Source organism: Pempheris klunzingeri, chromosome 7 (assembly GCF_042242105.1).
Source record: "Pempheris klunzingeri isolate RE-2024b chromosome 7, fPemKlu1.hap1, whole genome shotgun sequence".
Lineage (NCBI taxonomy): Eukaryota > Metazoa > Chordata > Actinopteri > Acropomatiformes > Pempheridae > Pempheris > Pempheris klunzingeri.
In genome coordinates this window covers 6,773,196-6,796,954 of record NC_092018.1, presented here as the reverse complement: position 1 = coordinate 6,796,954, position 23,759 = coordinate 6,773,196, and the positions used below count along the sequence as shown (strand labels likewise).

The window sequence follows — 23,759 nt, the reverse complement described above, 5'->3', positions numbered from 1 at the left end:
TCAGTTAGTTAGCTGCTCAGGGTTGTCAGATCTTTGTATGACGAGTTACATAAAAATACACAAATACACGTCCAGGAGGAGAGGTACAAGAGGTACAAGTTACTCATGTGTTATTATTCTGGCTGATTTGTGCGTGCCTGTGAGTTGTGGTGCTGAGTAAAGCTTGATTTTGGAGTTTAGTTTGAGGTCAAAATATCAGTAGTGGAATCAGTGAAGTCACAGAATTTATCCAACCCACGCTGCAAAATGGCAAAGGCTAGAAATTAGACCTATAATCAAGTTTGTTTTTAATCAGAATCTTATGGACATATCTCCGTTTTAACAAATCACATATAACCAAAGTTGGAACAGATTGTGTTCATCATAGTTTGTACTGTTTTCTTATGACAGTTTTAATAAATCTACTCAAATTGAACTCTTCAACTAATTTTGCTAGCAAAATGTAAAATATTCTCAGCAAAGGCGCGTGTGTAGATAATAACGCAGTAAAAAAGGGCTCAGTAACATACTATACTATACATATAGTATATTTGTGTGTAGTTGTATGTATACAGTATCTACACTCTTGTAATATCTAATCACTGAATTACAGTAATTAGCATGTGCTAATAATGTTTACGTCTATCTTTACCTTTAGTATAATCACCGATATTGTTTTGTATTTATTATTTTATTCTATATCATTTATTTGTATTTCTGTTTGGCTTGGATGTAATTATGGTGCCACTTGTTATTTCTTATTTCTAGAGAAACAGCAGAGGGATCTCGATACTGCTTGAGGAAGCGTGCCCAGCTTGAAACGTGTTGCAATCCAAAGCACTCTAAGCCTCTAATGCCGTTTAGTGCGTTTAGTGCCAGTGTTTGTGCCCAAACTGAGCATATTAAATTATTTTTTCACTTCTCTGCACCTCAAGGCTCCTCTCTTTTCTTCTATGTGCGTTACTGACATGTTTGAGAACTCTTTTTCCAACTCTTTCTGTCTGGATTTATGTGCTTGGTTGATAACTTACCATTCTGTGAACTTCATTACGACAAATCAGGATTTCCCCTACCAAGTTTGGTGTTTTTTGTTGTTGTTGTTTGGAAATAGTATTCACTCTAAGACCAATATACATTTTTGAAGTCACATAACTGGAACCAGGACCTCACACTGTGCTATTAGAGTTGCAGTTTTGGGTTTGTCCCTGACAGCAACAAACTGCTTGAAAATGAAGTGAGCAACAGATGAGCAACATGATAGATTTTTGTGTTTGTTTGCTTTAGGAGAAGTGGAACACAAAGTGAGTTCAAAATCTACTACATAGACATGCACACTGAATATTATTCCAGTGGCATGGGGAAGAGGAAGAGAGAGAGAGATCTGAGTTGATTTGCAATGACACTTGTTAGGAAAGTTTACAGCAGCTGCTAAGAGAGACAGTATTTGTTTGTGTGTGAGTGTGTGTGTGTGTGTGTGTGTGTGTGTGCGTACGCACATCTTCAACCCTGCTCCTGTTGAGCCCACGTTACTTTGATTGACATGTGAGACTTGCCTTCACCCACCGCACTGCCCGCCCAGCACGCCTCCGGAATGGCAGCTCCTTGCTGCGCTCTGATTGGCCAAAATTCGCGTAGCTCAACCAGGTCAACAGGCTCGGGGCAGTTTAGAGAACGGCTATTGGTCAGCCACACAATCTAGATTCGTATCCCCACGTGGAGCGGCGGCTCTGATTGGTCCGTGGCCGTTCTGTGGGCCGGCCTACAGTTTCGGTTAGCTGGGAGCGTGAAACCGCGTGAGAAAGTTGCCATTGAGGTAAAGCAGAGCCGGACGGTGGACCAGTGCTGCCGCTGCTGCTGAGGGAGCTATCGCCATCAAAACTAACAACATCTTTACTCCTTTTTCCGTCAAATCTATTTCGGACGCAGGTTTGCCACCAAACTCAGCGGGGGAAGTAAATATTTCTGTTTTTGTTGACTGTTCAACCGCCAACTGGCGACCGCGGCGAGTCGAGTGGGAAGTCCTCGGAGCAGTTAGCTAACTTGGCTGGATGTGTCCGTGAAGGTCCGCCGGAGAGCAGCCCGCCGTCTGCGGCTGTCCGCTGAGGTCCACGGACCGGCTTTATCGAGTTTGTTCGAGTTTGTTTGGCCGCATCTCTCTGTAGTCGGAATACATCGGATCCTACACCAAAACAAACGGAGTGATTGAGGTGGCTCCAGCCTTTTTCATTCCTCACCTGGTTCCTCCTCCTCCTCCTCCTCTTCTTCTTCTTCCTCTGTTAGCTGCCTCCAGCTAATGAGCCGTTTCCCGTGTTTTTCCGGTTGATTTACGGCCGCACTGCCGGTGGAGCGGAGGAGAGACAACGACCGAGAGGCGGCGAGAGACAGAGCGGGGCAGAGATTCACGTTAAACGGTCGTTGACCTCTGACGGGGCGGTCGGTTTTGTTTGAATTTAACGACACATGGTGCTGATGGATCCGTCTCCGTGAACCGGATCGCTCCACGTCCTCTCTGTGCCCTCATCTGATCCCTTCAATCGGGGTTTTTAAAGAAGGAAACGTTTGCATCCTCCCGAAGATAACAATGTTTCCCCAGGGGCGACACCCGGTAAGTCTCTCCCCTTCCTGCTCCACCAGTAGTTCACCTGGCTGGAGATAACATTACCCCTTTGTCTGATCCGCGCCTCTTGTCCTTAGTTTTAACAGCCTCCAGGCTCTGAGCACATGTCTGAATCAAGCTCTTTTTTTTCTTGTCAATTGGACTCTGCATCTGCTCTGAGAAGCACAGTGGGATTGATAATATTGTTTGTTTAATAACTGCCAATAATTAAAAGTTGATGACATTACGTGTGAGCCCAGAGAAGATCAGATGCATATTGTAGGCCACATAATGAGGCACTATGTTGTTAATAATCTTCTGTATGTGTGTGTGTGTGTGTGTCAGGCGCCCCACCAGGCTCCAGGCCAGCCCTTCAAGTTCACCATCCCAGAGTCACTGGACCGCATCAAGGAGGAGTTCCAGTTTCTTCAGGCTCAGTACCACAGGTGGATAATACAAACACACACACATTCACACGGAAAGGCACGACGGCCAATTTTCTCATTGTCATCTGCCCTCAAACACTAAACCTCACCCTAACCACAGTCATCCCCCTTACCATAATGAACAAAACCCCAGCTCTGGCCTCATACTAACCCATAAACCTGGATTAGGTTCACTTACACACACATACAAAAGAGCGCACATATGCAGCAGACCCAGGCATCAGTGTTAGTGCTTACACTGCGGTAGGTCTAAGTCCTGGTGATGGGTGAAAGCCAGAGGGTGGCGTGTGGGCTCAGGGTTTCATAAATCACTCCTTATTTTCCCCTGTATATGTGTGCGTGTGTAGATGTGTGTCAGGAAAAGACTGCCTGAGTATGTGTGTAGTTCTGTTTTTCTTTGCTGCGTGTGTATATGTAGTTGTTCTTATTTGTGTTGTCAGGAATGGCTGGCCGCAACAGGTGCAAGGTACTGACCTACAGACGGGCTGTTTTGTTTCTAATTCACATCCTGCTTCAGTATGCAAAGAGCAGGGTCAAACCAAACATCCCACAGCCTTCAGATGCTGAAGAATCAGCAAGAACCATCTCTGTTTCACTTTCATTCTCTTGTCCTCTTGAAAACCAGCTCTGTGCCCTGCACTGTTTAGGTTTGTCTTTGGGAGTGCTTTAATCAGTGAGCAAAGGCAAAGAGGGATCAGAGGAGACCATAACCTACGCGCCAAGTTGTGTGCTTTCTATTGTAGGAAAATCCTCACTATTTGTAGACACTTTAGACAAAAGAGAGACCATCACACATTGGTTCATGCTCAAAATACTCGCTGATATTTCCTGTTTAGCGATGAAACTTGGTCAAATGGTCAAAACAATTAAATAATCATCCTCAAGGGCTGAAAATGTTCTACATGTTTTAATTCTCAATCTACAGGAAGCTGGGCTGCTATATTTTTTTCCTTGAAAAGTTGGGAGACTCTCTCAAAGTAAACATTGTTATTGCTGTGTTTTTCAGTCTCAAGCTGGAGTGTGAGAAGCTGGCCAGTGAAAAGACGGAGATGCAGAGACACTATGTCATGGTGAGATCCGTGTGCCACTTATTTCATTTGCCCCACAGCATCACACAGCGAGGCTTCCCGCTGCTAAAGTGTCCTTGAGGAAGTATGTCTACCAGCTCCATGTGTTCTGGAGCTGAATTTTTATAATTCCAAAACCTGATAAAGGAAACATCTAATTTGATAATGTATATAATGTGTAGATAATGTGTTATTATCTGAACAAAGGGTGGAGGCAGAATAGCAAAACTGTGCAGCTACATGGAAGTAACACCTGTTTTATCGCGCACACTTGTACGGAGTTTCCTCACTCAGACATGCTAATGAAGATGATTAGAGTGTCAGATTAGACGGTGTTGGTGTTACTACTTTGCAATTTGTGACTTGGCAGATTTCTCATTTTGATTAACCTGAGCTCCAGAGTTTCAGAAAACCCAACATTTCATGAGCCTGAATGGATGAAGTTCTACATTTATCTCCTCTCTAAAGTAAAATACCACTTAACCTTCATAGCCACTTTACCTGAAACAAAGTGGGTCAAAGGAGGCTTAGTGTGTGTCTAAAGCCTTTAGTCTGGCACAGAAACAAAGAAAAAGTAAACCATAATAATGCCTCCATTGTGACACAACTGCAAGTGGGAAAAAAAAAAGCTTTTGATTTGGATGCTGTGTCTTTTAGGAGTAGTTTGCTCTGTGAGAATGACCTCGTGTGACACTCTGCTCAAAAAGATCTGCAAGCCAGGTTGTTTTTCACAAAACACCCTCGTTTGCAAGGTCGTGCATATTTTCTAAGTTGTTCAAGCTTTTTATTTGACTAATATAAGCATCTGACTCTCTGTCCTCCTCAGTACTATGAGATGTCTTATGGCCTCAACATCGAAATGCACAAACAGGTATGGATGCTTAGCTGTCTGCCTCTTGTCTGCTCTGCGCGTCTTCCTGTTTGTCTCTCTTTGTCTTTCTCTGTCTCCCTCCCTCTCTCATGGCAGGGCTTTGATGCATTTGGTATGTGTGCCTGTTGACGTGTCCTTGTGTGTGCGCAAATGCATTTGTGCGTTCATTCATTTGTGTGCGTGTGTGTGTTTTACTGTATGCCTTGTGTGTGGATGTGTGTTTATTCGTGATCGATGGGGCTCTGTCTCCATTTCCCCAGTTAGGGCCGGCCGCCTCAGCCCAGAGGCAGGATGAATGGCTCTGTAGATTGATTGGTGCTGTCTAGGGGAGCGGCCTGCTTTATTACATTAGAGGGGCAGGGCTGGGGAGGGCAGAGGAATCGATCACAGTGAGGCCGGCAAAGGAGAGACAGTGGAGCTCCCCCTTTTAGAAGCAGGAAGGCAGAAACACACACTTTAGTAGAGCAAACACGAAACACAGTAAGGACACTTGCCTATTGTCGTGTAAGGAAAGGGCATTTATGCACAGCCAGAAATGATGTAGGCAAACGCATGAGGACAGGAACAATTAAATACACACACAGTAATGTACACACAAACCCAGGAAGTCAAACACGTTTATGCATGGAGGCAATGAAAGGCAAACATACTGTTTGGGCACGCGGACGAGGAGGGAAAACTCTCGCTCTCTTTCTCATGCACACAAACACACATTTCCCCATAGGAGTGGTGCATGGCTGAGAGCGTTTACCAGTAATTACCACAGCTATCGACCAGTCAGACCAGAGGAAATTGGAGGTGGATTGGCTTGGCTGCTTCACTGAGGAGTGGGGATGCTTCTCTGACTGTCTCACACTCCCTTCTATTAGTTTTTTTTCCCTCATGTTCTCTTTCTGCTCCTGTGTTATTCTCCCCTTTTCATACCCCGAGCTCACTCCCTTTATTTCTGCCTTCCTCAGTCTCCTTTTAAAAGTATAGGATCTCCTTCCTCATGCTACACCCCCACCTCCAGCTTCGTTTCTTTTTTCTTTTTTTCCTTGGCTCCTCTTTCGTTTTATGTCCATGTGAAGCTACTGTTCTTTCACTGTGAGGGAGCTGCATCTCCTCCTATTGTCCACACACACATAAACACATACATACACACACACACACACACACACACACACACACACACACACACACACACACACACACACAACACACTAAAGCTCCAGGGGAGGTCATTAGCTTGGGGCTGCAGTTGTCAGAGCAACAAGCTTCTGTGGGCGAGAGGGTATGGGGGATACAGAGCAACCCACCTCCTGCTGGGGAGGTACGGGTGTATGTGTGTAGTGTGGCAATAATGCTCCAATTATATGTGTAATGGGAAGCCTGTTCTCTGTTAGCGAATTGTGTGTGTGTGTGTGTATGCTTGCATCTTCTCTCTGCATCCTCAACTTTTGTTACCCACTACCTCAATTAAATGACTATCACACTGTGGATGGTCCACCACAGCAATGTCATTATTCAGGAGCTGATTGTGTTAGAAGTGCTCGGACACATGAGTTGTGAGTTTTACCTTACCGTTACCTTTGATTTATTTCTTTCAAATGTTCTCAAGTGACTGTTTGTAATGAGGCCTCAGTTAGGGATTGCAGCTTCAGGTATTTGAGACCTTGTCTGTTTGATCTCGTGAAGTTTCTTGTTAGCTTAGTTAGATTAGCTGAGCTGACCTGATAGTAGCCAGACTATTCTCAGATGGCCTAGTCAGTGAGCCTGACACAAGGCTAATTATAGGCTTTCAATCCTGGATTCTGAGAATGGATGCACAGGTATAGTTTGCCTGAAATGGCTCTTTATTTAGAGCTTTCTAGGCATTGAATAAGTTGGACTTAATGAGATTACAGTACGCGGAAGTCAACAGCTCGTGAGCTGGCCAGTGTGCTGGTTTCTATAGGGCTGAAGGTATGTTGTTAAGGTCCCTCGTTCTAATTCATTGAGGAGAGGCAGGCCAATGCAGTTACATACAAACATCAGCTGTCTGTCACCAGCAGCCTCAATGTAGAAATGCAGTTCTCCATAATAAGCATTGTAAAACAGATGTTGATTGATAGCTCCTCACATTGTGTAGACAGTACAGTCCCGTGTGTATCCAGATGTGTAAATGAACATTTTTAGCTTTATCAAATCCTTATTACACATGTTTCATTTGCACAGAACCACAAGCACTCTGAAGGCTTATAACTCCGTTTGATTCCATATTCTCTTTGATTCCAGATAAAGAGTCAATTATTTATAGCGTCGGTTATTTATAGTGTTTAGTGTTCACACCGTTAAGCTGTTGCATATTGGCTTGGGTGCTTGTATCTTTGCTTACTTTAACTTGGCATATTTCCTTATGCATCCTATTTACATTCTTCTGGCGAGGGTCATTTGTAATTTGAATCGTGCCAAGAATTTCATCTTGTAGTTTCAGTTACACTCCCAATAGTTATAGTATAGGTGAAGCAGTTAATTAATTAGTTAATTAATTCTGAATAGGCCAGTGCTTTGTTTAGCTCATCCAAGAGCTGAATTGGCAGGGTCAGTTGTTTGGTGAGCTGATGTATATGTGTGCGTGTGAGTGAGTGAGTGACAGACAGACAGCGGTCCAATGAGAACATGTGTACTACGGCTAAAGAGGGCATCTCCACAGTGTCAGCTTCCTTTTGGCCCAGACCTTTTGCACAGACATTCACTGTCCCCAGATGATGAACCATGCTGACTTTGGTGGTCCCCTGACTTTCCATTAACAACCTAGAGGTTGACATTTGTAGTTTGAGTGAAACACCTCAACTACTGGATGGATTGCCATGAAATTTGGGGCAGACATTCATGTCCCCCTCAGGATAAACTGTTATCACTCAAGTGATCCTCTAACTTTTCATCTACCATCATCATCATCATCATCAGGTTTACTTTGGTTATGACCACATTTACATCCACCTCAGCTGTAATTCATGTTATACATACATGTTATACATATACATGTAATAACATGTAGACTCTTAGTTGTTTTAATGACAAACTCATTGCAGCAGTATCCACAAGTCTGTTGTGCAGCTGATGGTGGAGAGAATATAGGTAAAATCTCTTGAAAAGAGGAAGTACTGTGAATTGTTGCTGTAATTACTTTAAAAAGGGGAAACTTGCCATAATAATCAGTTATTTTGCCACTAGGTGAAGTAATACTTGGGTCAGGTAAAGCTGCACAGATGGTTCCTTTGTGCTGTGGAATATAAATGTCTTTTTTGCTAAATGACTGTTTTTGCCTCATTGACTGAGTTTTGAAAAGTTTCCCTAACCTGCAGCGCCATGAGTTTTCAACACATAATAATAATAAATGAAAATCATCCAAGTTTTTGTAGGTTTACACATAACAACAAAACGCTAGCCCATCTATTGATGTAGGATGTATGTGTCTGATGAGCCATTACGACATTTCATGGCTCCTCCAATTCCCTCTTCACCCTGGCCTCCTTCGTATCAATTTGATTGGATGATATGTAATATGAGTCCCCTTATCTGATTTGGTGCCACTGTGGGGGTATCTGGTTTCAGCCAATTGTTGCCACCTCCGGGGGTTTGGGGGGCAGCCGGATGTGTTGGCAAGGATACTGGGGGAGAGCAAATGAAGTTAGTAGCTGATGAGATTATGTTGAAGTGCTGATGGGAAGAGGGACAAGAGCACAGAGGATAGAGAAAGAGCAAAAGAAATTCTACAGGCAAGAGAGAAACTTGAGCTCACACTGATAATTAGAAAAGAAAATCTCATTGTACTCTGTGTATGTGTGTGTTTAGTGATGCTGAAAATGGCGCACACTGCATTTGTGTGTAAAGGGAAGTGGAGGGGAGTCATTATTGTATCACAGACTGGTAGGGGCTTGTGTGTGTGTGTGTGTGTGTGTGTGTGTGGGGGGGTTATATTGCTTTATTGGTGTTACTGAACAGCTGTCTTTTCTAAATGAATGTAATTATGTTATTAACAATTAAGTCTCTTTCTGTCTCTGTGTGTCTCTCCTCCATCAGACTGAGATTGCCAAGAGACTAAACACCATCTGTGCACAAGTCATTCCCTTCCTCTCACAGGAGGTAAGTATCTGTGACTTTGAGCTACAGACTGTGGTTTTTCCGCTATTTATACACTTGTGGTTTCTGCTAGGTCTACTGATAAACCAGTGTTTTTCTCTGAAGGTCTTCAGCAACATTGTGTGTGTCTGCGTGTTTTGCAGCATCAGCAGCAGGTGGTTCAAGCTGTGGAGCGAGCCAAACAAGTGACCATGGCAGAGCTCAATGCCGTCATCGGGGTACGTGGACTGCCAGGTCTTCCACCCACAGTGTGTATTCCTCTATTTATTCATTACTTAAATTAACTGTGTCTGCATGTGCATGTCTGCTTCTCTTCCACCTTTTCAAAAATTTTATCCAAATCAAATCTTCAAAAGAAAAACATTTCCCTCTCCACACATTAAAGACAAAGATTGTGTAATTTCACCTTATTTGAGGCTTATTTCCTGCCACAGATGGAAAATCTTCCTGGAAGAGGAAGAGCACTGGATGTTTGCCTGTGTGCAGGCCTGATAGTCAGTGAGCCTAGAGTTGCTGGATGTGAAAGAGCACAGCATGTCACACTAGCTACACTAGTATAGCAGTATTGGTTTACATGTGAGAGAAGTTTATGCTCTGACTAGCAGTCAACTGTGTCATAATTTGTTTGTATTGTAATGAATGCAGACAACTCAAACAGAACATCCACGTGAGTCAAAGTAATTCTTTAGGCAAACATTTTTTGTCAGATTTCACTTCAGACTTTCAGAATTTTGTTTGACTGTGGTGCTGGTGTTGTAAGTGATCCTGCTGTAAAAATAGGTTTGCAGAGATTTTGAATTGAAGGCTGTGTTTTAAAAGAATAGCATAAAGTTCAAATTCCTTGATCACCAAACTAATCTCAATGTCAGGGACATTGGGGGAAAAAAAGAAATTAAATGAAAACTTAAAGACGCAGATACAATAGTTGCTCTTTTATGCACTATAGGTCTTGGAAATGAAACGGAATGGATTGATTGATTGATAGAACTGATCTTTTTCATGGTGAACGAGTTGAGAGCAGAGGATATGAGTCAGTGGGAGAAGTGTGATGAGAGGTGTTTACTGAAAAGATGTCGTCAGCCAATGATGAATGATGGGGCATGACCAGCTATTCAGACTTGAGCTGAAAGGGGTTTGGCACTGTGAGTGTGAAAAGAAGTTAGAAAAACATAGTTTCTGTGGTTTCGCTGTGATGTTTAGGTAAAAAAAAAGAGGCAGAGTCGAACTTTTCGGTAGGTGAGAAAACTCTACTTTGTAGGAGCCATAGGAGCTTGACTGGCGGGAGGAGAGGCCACGGGGGTTGAGCTGAAGGGGAAAAGGGGGGTGGGGGGTTGGGGGGGGTGTCTTCATAGCTTTAGCTCAGCAAAGAGTAGGCAGTGGGTTTGGAGAGTTAAATGTGAGGTGGGCTTGTTAGCTGGCATGGACTGATGGGGGGTCAGTGTGTGTGTGTGATGGGGGTAGGGGTGGATTTGGCAGTTGCTGTTTGAGTCTTAATTGCAGGATTTCAGTGTTTGTAAAAGGGGGGTTCACGGCGTTGCCCTTACACTCCCCTCTTCCCGTCTCCTCCCGTCTCCCACGCCAGCCTGTCATTCACCCCGTTTGTGAGTTAAATGAGTGTAATGAAGCATGTTGCCCCTACCTCTACACACACAGCACATACACATACATGCATACACACCAGCTCAAACTAACATCCCATGACAAACCAGGCTCCCCTTGCCTCCACCAATACTTCCCCTCCATTTACTCCCATCAGGGGTCCTGTTTGTGTATCCATGTGTGTGTGTTTCTGCATCTGTTTGTGTGTGCGTCTCAGAGTAGCAGAGCGTGCATTTCTGTTATCCCCAGAAAACAACAGGCAGGGCTAGGATGGTTGAGTGTGTGTGTGTGTGTGTGTGTGTGTGTGCTGGCCTTGTTTATCTAGACTCTGTGTATGCATGTTAGTGTGATCAAGTGTGACGTGTGGGTGTGTTTATGTTTGATTGTTTGGCAGGCGAGCCAACTTGGGAAATTGAGTGTGTGTGTGTGTGTGTGTGTGTGTGTGTGTGTACAGGCAGGGAGGCATGGGGGTTGAAGCTAAAAGACTGTTTCGTTGTTTTGCTTTCATTCATCTGAGCAGAACGCAGAGAGTGAAGGATGGATAGAGAGGAAAAGAGAAGGCGGGGGCTCAGGAGAGGGGGGGTGGGTTAGTCAATTAGGTGAGATAAAAGTCGGTTTGACCTTCAGCACTCCTTCCACCCCTGCCGAGATGGCTCCTGTGCCCGCCCTGCTCCTCTCCTCTCCCTCCTTCCTCCTCCCCTACCGGTGGCGAATCAGTGAGCTTGGATTCCCGCGGCTACTGTCTGAGGAGGCAATAATGATGTTTTGGAACACAAAGGCATTTCACGCTCAGACGAGCGCCTGATTTGGTGTGAAAGAGAGAGCAGGGCTGCCAGCCAAACTCTCTCTCCCCCTCTCTCCCTCTCTTTCTCTCTCTCTCTCTCTCTCTCTGACCCTCTTCTCTCCTCCCCTCTCTCCTCAGCCGCCTCACTCCCTCACAAGACCTGACAGTGCAGGCAGCAGCTGGGGCTCTCTGCTCTCTCCCCCCACTTCTCCGTCATTCCTCCTTTTCCTCCCCGTCTACCTCCCCCCTCTTCAACCACCACATCCTCAGGCTCCGGGCTGTGATCCCAGCTGTCAGTATTGTTCAGTGTTTGACCTCAGAGGGAGGAGGGTGTGTGGGTGTGTGTGTGTGTGTGTCAATGTGTAGGGGCAGAGGAGGTGTTCACCGCCTCGTAGACTGCTGCTGCTTTTTGAGGTGGCGTAAACCGAGATACTGAAGAACTGTCCCATCTGTTGAAGACTTCAATCGGCCCAGAAATCTCTATTGATTAGGTTACAGAGTGCTATTGATTTTTTTTTTTTACACCTATTGATGGCTCAGCTTCATTCTCTATTTTTTGAATAAGCCGATGAAGGTCTCTGTTCTGAAACGTCGTTCCCAATAAATCTGTCTCAGTTGTAAGTGTAGAGAACAGTGTACAGGAGTTCTTGCTTCTTCTGTTGTCAGCTTATGGTCTTCTCTGATGCACCTGTCGACCTACAGGTGCGCGGAAGTTCTGCTTTTCAATTTAATTTCAGTCACTGACACTTTTAGTGTCAGGCATCAAATGTTTTGGCTACATCTAGTGAGCTCAGCATCTCATTTTTTTAAGTGCTTGCCATCATTTTTCACAGCATCACAGGTGTGGTGAATTAAGCTAGCAGCACACTCAAAACAAAACTAACTTAGATGTGTTTTTCACAGCTACACTGCCGGTGAATAAAAACTCCTCAAGGTGGCTTCACTACATGTTGCAGCATCCCTGAGTGTTCCACATCTTTTCCCTCAACTCAAGTAACCGCCTCTTTCTCTTTCTCTTTCTCATCCTTAAGCAGCAGCACCTATCGCATAACCACGGCGGTGCCCCTGTGCCCCTCACCCCTCACCCTGCTGGCCTCCATCCCTCGCAGCTCGGTGGTTCAGCTGGTCTCCTGGCTCTGTCAGGAGCACTTGGTGGTATTCCTCCCCATCTGATGGGAAAAGACAGTGGTGATAAAAAGTCCCACCTGTCTGGACCAGACTCACACCCTGCAGGACACCCTGAGCACCTGAGGACAGGTGAACAAACACACCCTCTACCAAAACACTTGTAATAAAAAGAGGAATCTTTATCTGTTTGTTGGCTCACCCAACAGGGAGTAACAAAATCAAGCACAATTCAGTTTTAAGACAACATCCATGTCATTTGAATATTTCATATTCATCATTATTCTTTATTTTGATTATTTAAATGGCGACCAAAATCCTTTTGGTGACTAAAGTCAGTTTTCTTTGTGAACTTTGGGTTTTTCTTTGTAAATAAAGCAAAATGTACACTTGCTAATTCATTCTCCTTCCTTTCTTATGTTCTTTGTTTTCTGCTCTGCCGAACACCCAACCCTCTGACCTCAACTGCACGTACGCATTTCCAATGGCAATAGAGCGCGAGCCCAGCACAGTAAGTGCTTCCTCTTTCTTCAGCAATGTTTACTGTCCTGACAAACCACACAATTTATTTTCTTGTCTTTCTTAAAGGGATAGTTTGGTTTGCGGGACTTTGACTTGAGCTCAGCTGTTAGATTAGTCTGTCTTGGTAAGCTCTTCTCAAACTGAAGGGAAAACAAATTTGTACTGTCTGCTTTAAGTAAACTACATTTTATTTACATAGAGCACTTAGATGTAATGATCTAATTGTTAAGATTTGTACTAAATTAGAAAAGAAAGAAAGACAGTAAAGACCTGAAATATCTCTTTAATCCCCACTGTGATTTAGACTTTAACTACCTCACATGTAATAGTGTTTTATTTAAAATACGGTATCCAAAGAGTCACAGCACCTGTAACCTAAGTCACATGAACACTAAAACGTGATGGTTAAAGTTATATTCCAGGTAAACTGCAGCTGTTGCTAAGGCCGGCTCATTTTAGCATTTTGATGTTACTTTTGTTTTCTGCTGCTGCGGTGACCCAGTTTCCCCTCAGGGATCAATGATGTTCACCTAACCATGTCATTATATATAAAAGCACCTTGCTGTTTTTTCTTTACCCTTGTTTCACACCCAAATAGCTTTCATCCTGAAGTGTGTTTTTGACTGTCAGTTTTAAAGTGAGTGTGTGTTTGGGGATCTCTCGGGTAGAGCTTTGGCCTGCCTGTTTAGTTCTGCTCTAGATCTGCACTGAACTGTTAGGTTTCTTTTCTCCTCCAAATGAGCTTTTTAGCATGGTCACACGCGCACACACACACTCGTACGCACGCGCACACACACACTCGTACGCACGCACACACACACACTCCTTCTGCCAAGCCTGCATTGTTGTGCCTATTTAACACCTCAGTGAGCAGATTACCCCCCTTCTCCCCCCTCCCACCGCCCCTGATCCCGCGCTTAAAGACTCTCATTGTGTTTAATATCACCACCACTGAGAGGGGAGGGCTTGGGAAAGGGAGGGGAGGGGGGCAGCAGTCATATGACACTGTGTGTGTGTGTGTGTGTGTCTCCATGCTAAAAGCGAACAGGGGAGAGACGGAGGGGGGAAATTGCTTATGTTTTGCGGGTCAGTGCTCCTGTGCTCAGCTCACTAAAACCTTTCAATAAAGGGGGAGGAGGTGGGAGGGAAGGAGAGAGGAAGAGGGGAGGGCGTGAAGGAAGGGGCCTTTGCCCCCCCCCCCCCCACCCCTCTCTTTCCCTCCCTCGTCTCTTGTCACCCTTTCTTCTCCTCCACACTCTCACACCCTCCCTCCATCCTCTCTGTCCTCTAATCTCATCCCCTCCCTCTCCCCCTTTTTTCTCACCCTTCTCCCCAGATATTCCTCCTTCATTTATCCTCCACCCCCAAAGCCCAAGTACACACTCGCTAGATGTGTGCATGTGCATGTGTGTTTGTGTATGTTGGATGCACATTTCATTGACAGGCTGAGACCATAATGGACTCAACATGAAGCTTTAATCCATTAACAATAGGATTGTGTGTGTGTGTGTGTGTGTGTGTGTGTGTGTGTGTGTGTGTGTGTGTGTGTGTGTGTGTGTGTGTGTGTGTGTGTGTGTGTGTGTGTGTGTGTGTGTGTGTGTGTGTGTGTGTGTGTGTGTGTGTGTGTGTGTGTGTGTGTGTGTGTGTGTTGCATAACTCTTGTGTCCCAAGACTACAGGTTTTTTTTTTTTTTACACACTTACAAACACAGGCTTTTACAGTCAATTGCACATTACGCACGCACACACACATGCATACTGCAGCCAGAGCAGCTTGTCAGAGCCAGGAGAGGGAGCACTGATAGATTTTGAGAGCCACTTAATGTAATCATCAACTTCAGAGGTGTGTGGCTGTAACTGTCTTTGGTCAAGTGAGAAAAGAGGTTCCTGTTTAAGTGTTAGTGCTGTTTTAATTCGTGCTTCTGTGAACTATTAACCTATTTGCAAGTAAGAGTCTGTTTTTCTAACCTGCTCTGCACATAGCTGAATAGCTGTTGTAATTAGTGGTAGATGGCACAGACAGTTTAGTGAGCTCATGCAGAATGCACACACAACAAAGCACAATCTCAACTGTAAATGGCAAGATTGCCTCAACTCTGCAATCCTTTTGCTTGATTTTTTTTTCCTTCTTTGTCCTCCAAACTCTCCTTTCTCTCTTTTCATTCTACCCTACCAATGTTTTTTTCTTTAATCTCTCTTCCCTCTGCTCTCCCATCCCACTATGTTGTCTCCTTCTACACCTTCTCTTCACTTTCATCTGCAGAGTAACTCGATGCTGCCAGAAAGTCTTAGGAACTCAGATAAGCGACGCAACGGACCTGAATTTTCAAACGACACCAAGAAACGGAAGGTTGAAGACAAGGACTCTAGCCACTATGTAAGAAATGTTCTGTTGACTGTGTATGTGTTCATTCATGCAGTTTTCATGTTTGTACAGATGGTTCATGGTCACGCATTGAATGATAAGAGTGAAAATTCACTTTAGTAATTATATCTACTTAAATAATCACCTGTAGGTTCTTTCTAACTACCTGTTTTTCTGCTAATCAAAGACATCGGTGCACAATATTGAATGGTGTGCTAACTTCTAACGTCTGTGTTTGCAGGACAGTGACGGGGAGAAAAGTGATGATAATTTAGTCGTGGATGTCTCAAATGAAGTAAGTATGTTTTGCTATTTGTTATTATCATTTTTTTTTTTTTTTTTAATGAACTACAGCTACACTTTTGTTATTTTGTTGTCTGGTATTAAACTGAATCCATGTCCTTTCACCAGGATCCTGCATCCCCTCGTGGCACGCCTCTCCCCTCCCCAAGAGAAAATGGTCTGGATAAAGCGCGTCTTCTCAAGAAAGACCCTTGTAGTCCAGCGTCTACGGCATCATCAGCTAGCTCCTCCTCCCTGAAGTCCAAAGAGATGTCAATGGTAGGGGTGGACAAGACAAAATTTTGTATTGTTCTAGAATATAGTTGGACTGACCAGGTAGACAGATCCGTTGAAAGGTGAATACATATTTGTTGTAAATTTATGAAGTGTCTTCCTCTCACGCTCTCCCTCTCTGTAGCTGCGAGATAAGGCAAGTACACCTGGGCTGAAGTCAAGCACACCCACTCCAAGAGGCGACTCAACGCCTGGTCCGAGCTCCACTCCTGGAATTCGGCCCAGTCTATCAAAACCCCCCTCCATGGAGATACCACATCCTCCCAGTAAGTCCAGTAAAACGTTTGTAAATTAACTATATGATGGGTTATGTCACTTTGAATTTCTTTTGCTTTAAATAACTGATACTACAGTTTTGCCAGCTTCTTAAAGAACTGTTGTTGTTGGTTTTAATCACTGTTTCATGGCACAGTTTGAAAAAAACCTCATGCATGTGTGAAGGTCCTCAGAACCTGCTTGAAATTAAAGATAATTCTGATTGCCAGTAATCACAGTTTTGGTTAGAAATCTCACCAGGTGTCACCTTTCCCCTCTCCCTCTCCTCCACAGCTGCAGGTTTGCGGACCCCCCTGGCTGTACCGGGCCCATACCCAGGTGCATTTGGTATGTTGCCCCATGCAGCAGGGATGAATGGGGAGCTGGCTGGTGCTGCTGGGGCTGCAGCCTATGCGGCCGGCCTCCACAACATGTCACCTCAGATGAGTGCTGCTGCTGCGGCCGCTGTGGCTGCGTATGGCCGGTCACCCATGGTGAGTGAAGAGAGTGACTTATGTTTTTCCTTGAACTGACATTTTGTACCTGTGTGCGTCCGTCTGTTGCATCCCAAAAATAAAGAAAGCCTCTGCAAAATATCAAATCAAGTAGTTATGTGTATGCAGGATGTTTGTCTTTTTAATATATATTACTAATTGTTTATGTACATGAAACTTTTAAATCTGTTGACTTTTTCATATTTTATTATTGAATTACTGTAGATGTAATTGAGCTTTTTGACTCTAATCAACAGAAATATGAAAGTGAAAACAAGATTATTAACCCTTCGGAGTCTAGGACCGCCACACGGCGTCAAAGTCACATGTCGCACATTTGAAAACGTAAAGCTGTGACACAAGCACGCAGGTGCTCAATTCAAAGACTGTTGGAAAGCGGACACTTCAAACTTTTTACAAGTTTTTGAATTTTGTCGATTGGCCTATTAAGACTAAATTTATGAAGAGCCGAAGTCGCGCACTACAGCTCTTCTACGAGTTAGAAGATGCTGAATCTGGGGAAGAACGTTCTGATTCTGAGGAAGACTCCTTTCAGAGGATGAAGTGGATGCTGCGCGTGAAGACGAACGAGAGGAGGTGTCCGCGCAGACCCCCGCTCCTCCAAAGATCCAACTAGTTCCTACTCGGATTTTGTGTTTCTTTTGCACTTTTACATACAGTGTGTCCATATATTATGTCAAAATAAATAAATACTTGTAGAATCACATAGGTGAGGTTGTGCTGAAAAGAAAGACACAAAGAAAGGCAAGCTAAGCAGTTTTAATGGGAAACACAAAGGTAAAATGAAAAGTCGTAAAAAACGCCGTTTTACCCCAGACTCTGAAGGGTTAATCACATAAGTATTCACCTCTTTCAAGGCAATATTTACTAGAAGCTCCTTTGGGAAGAAAACTCCGTGTACATGTTTGCACATCCGGTCACTTCAGTTTTTATCTCGTTCTTTGCAAAACTTCTCTAGCTCTGTGAAGTTGCTCTGTGAATGTGGGTTGTCAAGTCGTGCCTTCGACCTCTGCTGCCCCCATATGAGTTGTTTTAAACCGTGCCGTCCTCTTTGCCATTCTTCCTGAAGCACCCGGGCAACAGTTGTTGTATGCACAGTGCTAACAACTCAGCCATGAAACTCTGTAAGCTGCTTCAGGCAGATTTACAGTTATACTGTACAGTATATTCTCTCAATTTTTTATGATTGACCTTGTGCCACTCAGAGGAAATATTCGCTGTGGAGATTTTCTTGTGTCTTCCCCCGATTCATACTTTCCAGTAACTTCACAGCAGAATTATTGATCTTTCGTCTCATAATGTACCTTTTACAAACAAAGCTACAAACAGTTGCACCCTCCAGATATTTGGTTAATAATCACCTGTCATCGCTTAATTAAACACAGGTAATCTTCATCCTTCTTATTAAGGTACTTATGAAAATGGCTGTAACTGATTTTTTTTTTAATGAAGTTTTAATGTTTTTCTTATTTTAGATCTAATTGTAGAATACTTGGATATTTTTACTTTTTCTGTTGATCAGTGCTGAAATATAATTACATCTACTGTAAGTCAATGTTTTGAAAGAAGTTATGGGATGTGAATACTTTTCATAAGCACTGTATATTTTATATTGCAAAGTGTGGAAATATCAATAGTTGCACAGCTGTATTTCTCTTGTCAGTGTCATAGTATTTATACAGTGGCTATGCTGGTGTGCATTACATTCAATCACCTCATCACTCTTGGCTGTATTTGCGTAGTGTTCATTACACGGTTTAAATAGGTTTAGTAGACTCACAGCTGTGTCTGTGTCTGGGCAACACTTGATAGAAACCCAGGTTGTGTACTGACCAGCTACATGTGTGCATTTGTGCGAGCGTGTTGGTTTGGGGCGAGCACAAGTAGTAGAGAGCTCTGCCTCTGTGTGTGTTTGCTGACCCTTAAACTTGTCATTCAGATGCAGAGGGTGTGTGCACTCGAGTGTCTGTTTGCTTTGTGCTCATGAGTGTTTGTATTCTGTTCCACAGGTTAGTATTGACCTGTGCACATTTTGCCAGTGCCCATGGGTGTGTGTTTGCACTGTGCTCATAAAATGTCTGTACTCTCCTCAAGGTTGGTTTTGATCCTCATCCTCACATGCGAGTTCCTGGAATGCCTCCCAGTCTGACGGGAATCCCCGGCGGCAAACCGTAAGTGCGTTTGTGGCTGCTTGTATGTTTGAAGACAGTTTGCCTAAATTGCCCCGTGGAACAGCTGATGGGTCCTAGAAAAACCTCCTCTCAGATATAAAATAATGACACTTTTCTCTTTTTCACATCACTCGTCGTTCTTTTTATCGCCAGTGCTTACTCCTTTCATGTGGCGGCCGACGGACAGATGCAGCCCGTACCATTCCCTCCAGATGCTTTAGTGGGCCCAGGGATCCCTCGCCACGCCCGTCAGATCAACACACTGAACCATGGAGAGGTGGTGTGCGCCGTTACCATCAGTAACCCCACCCGACACGTTTACACAGGAGGGAAGGGTTGCGTCAAGGTCTGGGACATTAGTCACCCAGGAAACAAGAGCCCAGTGTCGCAGCTTGACTGTCTGGTGAGTGAGGTGGTGGTGTACTGTACAAAATGCATTTTTTTGAGTGACAGATAATTCACATAGAAATAGATACATTTAGTAAATACTAAATATATTTTTTGTGTCTGCCACGTCAGAACCGAGACAACTACATCCGCTCCTGCCGTCTCCTTCCTGACGGCCGGACGCTCATTGTGGGAGGTGAGGCGAGCACTCTGTCAATCTGGGATTTGGCCACGCCCACTCCCAGGATTAAGGCAGAGTTAACATCATCAGCACCAGCATGTTACGCTCTGGCCATCAGCCCGGACTCCAAGGTCTGCTTCTCTTGCTGCAGCGATGGAAACATCGCAGTGTGGGATTTACACAACCAGACGCTCGTTAGGTAAGAGAGACCTTGTCGTATGTACTATGTTGTGTGAAAGGAACATGGAATCACTTCCTGGCTTTTCTTATCACCTGTCAGCTATTGACCTCCTTCAACACTGGTTGATTTAACAAAGAAGCAGAATATTGAGCTATACAATTATATTTAGTTCTACAATAGTGGCTCACCAATGGCCCGAGCAACCTGATGCCTAGTGTGCAACATTTCTGCCTTTATCTAACTCAGAGTGTATGTGTGTATGTTGCAGGCAGTTCCAGGGCCACACAGATGGAGCCAGCTGTATTGACATCTCAAATGATGGCACCAAGCTGTGGACCGGAGGTCTCGACAACACCGTCCGCTCCTGGGATCTGAGAGAGGGGCGACAGCTGCAGCAGCATGACTTTACATCACAGGTACACACTCATATCAGCAAACAGTGGTTCATTGATTGACCTTAAAAAAACTCTATTGCATTTAATGATTCTTTCCAGCCTTTGTATTAAAAGTACACAGGTTTTAGCTGATCAAAAGCTTGAGACACATACAAATCAAGTAATATTTCCTGTCTCTTCTGTCCAGATCTTCTCTCTCGGCTACTGTCCGACAGGAGAGTGGCTCGCCGTGGGAATGGAGAGCAGCAACGTTGAGGTCCTTCATGTCACCAAGCCTGACAAATACCAGCTGCATCTCCACGAGAGCTGTGTGCTCTCCCTGCAGTTTGCCTACTGCGGTAAGCAGCTGTCAGCCATGTCCCACTGCTCATTGTGTAGTCTTGCTTAAAACCATTCCCTAAAAATAGTGACTTAAATGTGTTGTGAAACTTTCAAGTTTGAGGTAGACTCAGGAGAGTGGTATGAGAGACAACACAGGTCCCCCATCCTTAACTTTTACCTTCTTAGTTGGTTTTGCCTATTTTATTCCACTAAAGGTTTTCCCTTTTTCTCTGTGTAACCATAACTCATTCAGAATGCCAGTGACTGCCTTTTTTTCTTTACCTTTATGTCTTATTGTGGATATGTTTGTGCATGTTTCTCTACTCAGGTAAATGGTTTGTGAGCACAGGAAAGGATAACTTACTGAATGCATGGAGAACACCATATGGAGCCAGCATATTCCAGGTTGGGACAACACATCACTACATTCATTATACAATATGTTAACGTTGATAATATATACATTTTCTGCCTCTGAAGTTACTGCTTTGCCTTAAAAAGGCCAAACTGCATTTCCACCAGCACTACATTACATCAGTGGTGTTGTCCTCAAAGAGAGTGTTCTCCACCGTGCATTTACAGTTTTAATGACACATGCAGTTTGCTAACATGCCTGCTGCTGGATTATGCAGTGAAATATTGCTTCTAGTGTGGAAACACATCCTGTCTCATGCGGTTTCAACATGTTTCTCTGTGACAGCATTATCAAACATGTTAGGACAGCTACTCTATCTTATTAACCATTCAGCAGTATTGATTGGAATGAGAACACCAGATTATATTTTCCAACAGCATAGTTTTAAAACTAAGTACTTTTTCTCTTTCTTTTCAGTCTAAAGAATCTTCCTCAGTGTTAAGCTGTGACATATCTATTGATGACAAATACATTGTCACTGGTTCAGGGGACAAGAAGGCCACTGTTTATGAGGTCATCTACTAAAAGAAAAAAATGGAAAGAAGGCGAGGACACTTTTTCTTTCCCACACACTCGATACATTTCTAGAAATTTTCAAGTGGAGCCAGAAATCGCAAACAAGCGTGACCTTGATGGCACCTTCTTTTTTCTGTTACCTCTACCGAGACGAGCATTTTACATGCACACATCTGTTGTGCCTGTATACGTGACTCCATATTAGCTGGGAATTAACCAGGGCAGCTGGATGGAAGGAGAGGAACTATTTGGACGTTAGTGTCTCTGCTGCTTTCTCTTACGGACTGCACTGGAATCAGTCACAGGGACCAGACAGTGACTGAACCAAAGGGGGCACTGCATTGTTTTGACTGGAACCGGCTCTCCTTGGAGAGCATGGTACTAAAGATTTTAAAAACACACTTGATCCAGGGGCCTGAGACCCTAGAAGGAAGACACAAACCAGGTGGTTGAATATGTAAACAAATGGCAGACGGAAAGAGGACAATGTGGACTGAACTGGAGAGGAATAAATAGAGAGAGACGGAGGAGAAGAAACATACTACACACAGTGAATGCAGAACATGTTGGTTTGTATTTCGTTCCGATGCTCACAGCCTGTTGATCTCTCAGCTCTGACTTTGACCTTAGGACCTCAGCTTGCTGTTCTGATACGCCTACACTGTCTGAAAAGTACCTTTTCTTTCTTAACAGTAAGTCCTATCCTCATTAACTGCACTGTAGTGGTAGCTGCCCACCTACACGTTCAATACACACACACACACACACACACATACACACACTCTGACCGTTTTAATCATACTGAAGGCCATGCAGACTTGTTGAGAATCGTGCTGTTGTTGATCTCTGTGATGGGTTAGTTTGATCTCCTGAAGGAAAGTACGTTTACATAACTCCTACCCATTTCAAATGCCACCAAAAAGCATTTATGTACTTTGGAGAAAAATTTGCTTACAAAACCAAATAAGCTCACAGAACAAAAGAATATCCTTTAAAAGTTATTACAGAAGGCTTAACTGTTGTTGTTTTCTTCTTTTAAGACCAATTAATGGAAACCGGGGGGGGTCAGAATTGAATGAATCTATTGATGCTCCTCTTCTAATGTATCTCTTTCAACAGATGCTTTCCCTACTTATATTTTTTTCACATGACCGTACTCCTCAAGTAACATAACATAACCTTCATACTGGCCTTTATGCTATATAACTCAGCCCCACTGTGCGTCATCTACTATACAGAGCCCACCTTTACTCACTATTACTGACTTGACGTGGAAACTTCTTAAGATCCGTGGTATTGGTAATCAGTCAGTTGGATATAGCATCAGAGTTGAAAAAGTAGCCTTTTCGATATGCTCTTGTTGAAGTCTAGACACGTTCACTGCTCTTAGTTTGAATGCAGTTCATTTTGCTTGTGGTCCCTTTGGTTAATGTTTTTCCCCCGACCCTGCCTTCATCACCCCCTGAAACACATGACGTCTTACTGTAGGGACGGTTAAGCACGCCTCATGAACAGGGACCAACTATACTTCTGAAAAGATCATCTTGACAAGTAAATGAACCTCATCTTCAAACTCATAGAAAGTCTTTTCTACCATGTTCACTAAACAAACGCCATCTTGAACAGAAATGCCAAATGCCTTTTTTTGTTTCTGTGAAATTGCCTTGTAAAGTACAACTGGGTCATGTTGTCTTTTCACTTTACAAAGATTTAAGAGTACAAGTAAGATAAAGTTATTTGTCAAGAGACTCTTAAAGTGAAGAGTAGCGGAGGTGCAGTTGTATTTCAGCTTCACTAAGCAGTCAGTCAGTCTGTCATTTTAAACTCATTATTTTCATGATCTTGTGCTTAGTTTTTTTTTTTTTTAAATCTATTTTGTGTGTTGAATGTTTGTATAAATGTATATATGTTTTTTTTCTTACAGGACATGCTTTAGAAATAACAAGCTGTTTTTGTACGTCTTTTACATGGAAAAGAAACGTCTAATCAGGAGAAATACTAAATGGTCTTAACGCTAGCTAATCTAAAACGATTGAAATATCTAGACAATAAATGTGTTTTTTTTGTAACTGCAGTGGTCTTTGTCTTTCTGGGTTGATACAAGAACACATTAGGGCCTCACCTCACTGATCTTTAGTGGATCCATCATAGATAATTATGGAAGCTCAAAGTCTAGAGAATCAGCTTTGTAAACAAAAGGTAACTTTCCAGACTTAGTTAACTAGCGCCTAATCCCTTCTCATGGTTCCCTCGTGCAAATGATGTCACTGAACCATTAACTGCCCAGTGTCCAGCTCAGATAATGACTGCCCTCATTTAGCTTTGTGTGGATGAAGCTTTGAAACTAAATGTTTTTCTAACAACATAAAATCATCATACATTAGTG

The 23,759-nt window shown here is 43.5% G+C and overlaps 1 protein-coding gene across 1 annotated transcript; it reads left to right on the top strand.

The window, feature by feature from the left end:
• Positions 1 to 2,170: 2,170 nt before the first annotated feature.
• On the top strand, positions 2,171 to 23,403 carry LOC139203465 (transducin-like enhancer protein 1). Its single transcript, XM_070833222.1, has 20 exons — positions 2,171 to 2,584; positions 2,921 to 3,021; positions 4,028 to 4,091; positions 4,915 to 4,959; positions 9,007 to 9,069; positions 9,210 to 9,314; positions 12,484 to 12,706; positions 13,069 to 13,085; positions 15,359 to 15,472; positions 15,702 to 15,755; positions 15,872 to 16,021; positions 16,161 to 16,302; positions 16,586 to 16,785; positions 18,901 to 18,977; positions 19,131 to 19,380; positions 19,497 to 19,744; positions 19,995 to 20,142; positions 20,309 to 20,459; positions 20,771 to 20,847; positions 21,275 to 23,403. Exons 1-20 carry the CDS (start codon positions 2,561 to 2,563, stop codon positions 21,380 to 21,382), a joined length of 2,361 nt encoding a protein of 786 aa, XP_070689323.1. The 5' UTR covers positions 2,171 to 2,560; the 3' UTR covers positions 21,383 to 23,403.
• Positions 23,404 to 23,759: the final 356 nt, after the last annotated feature.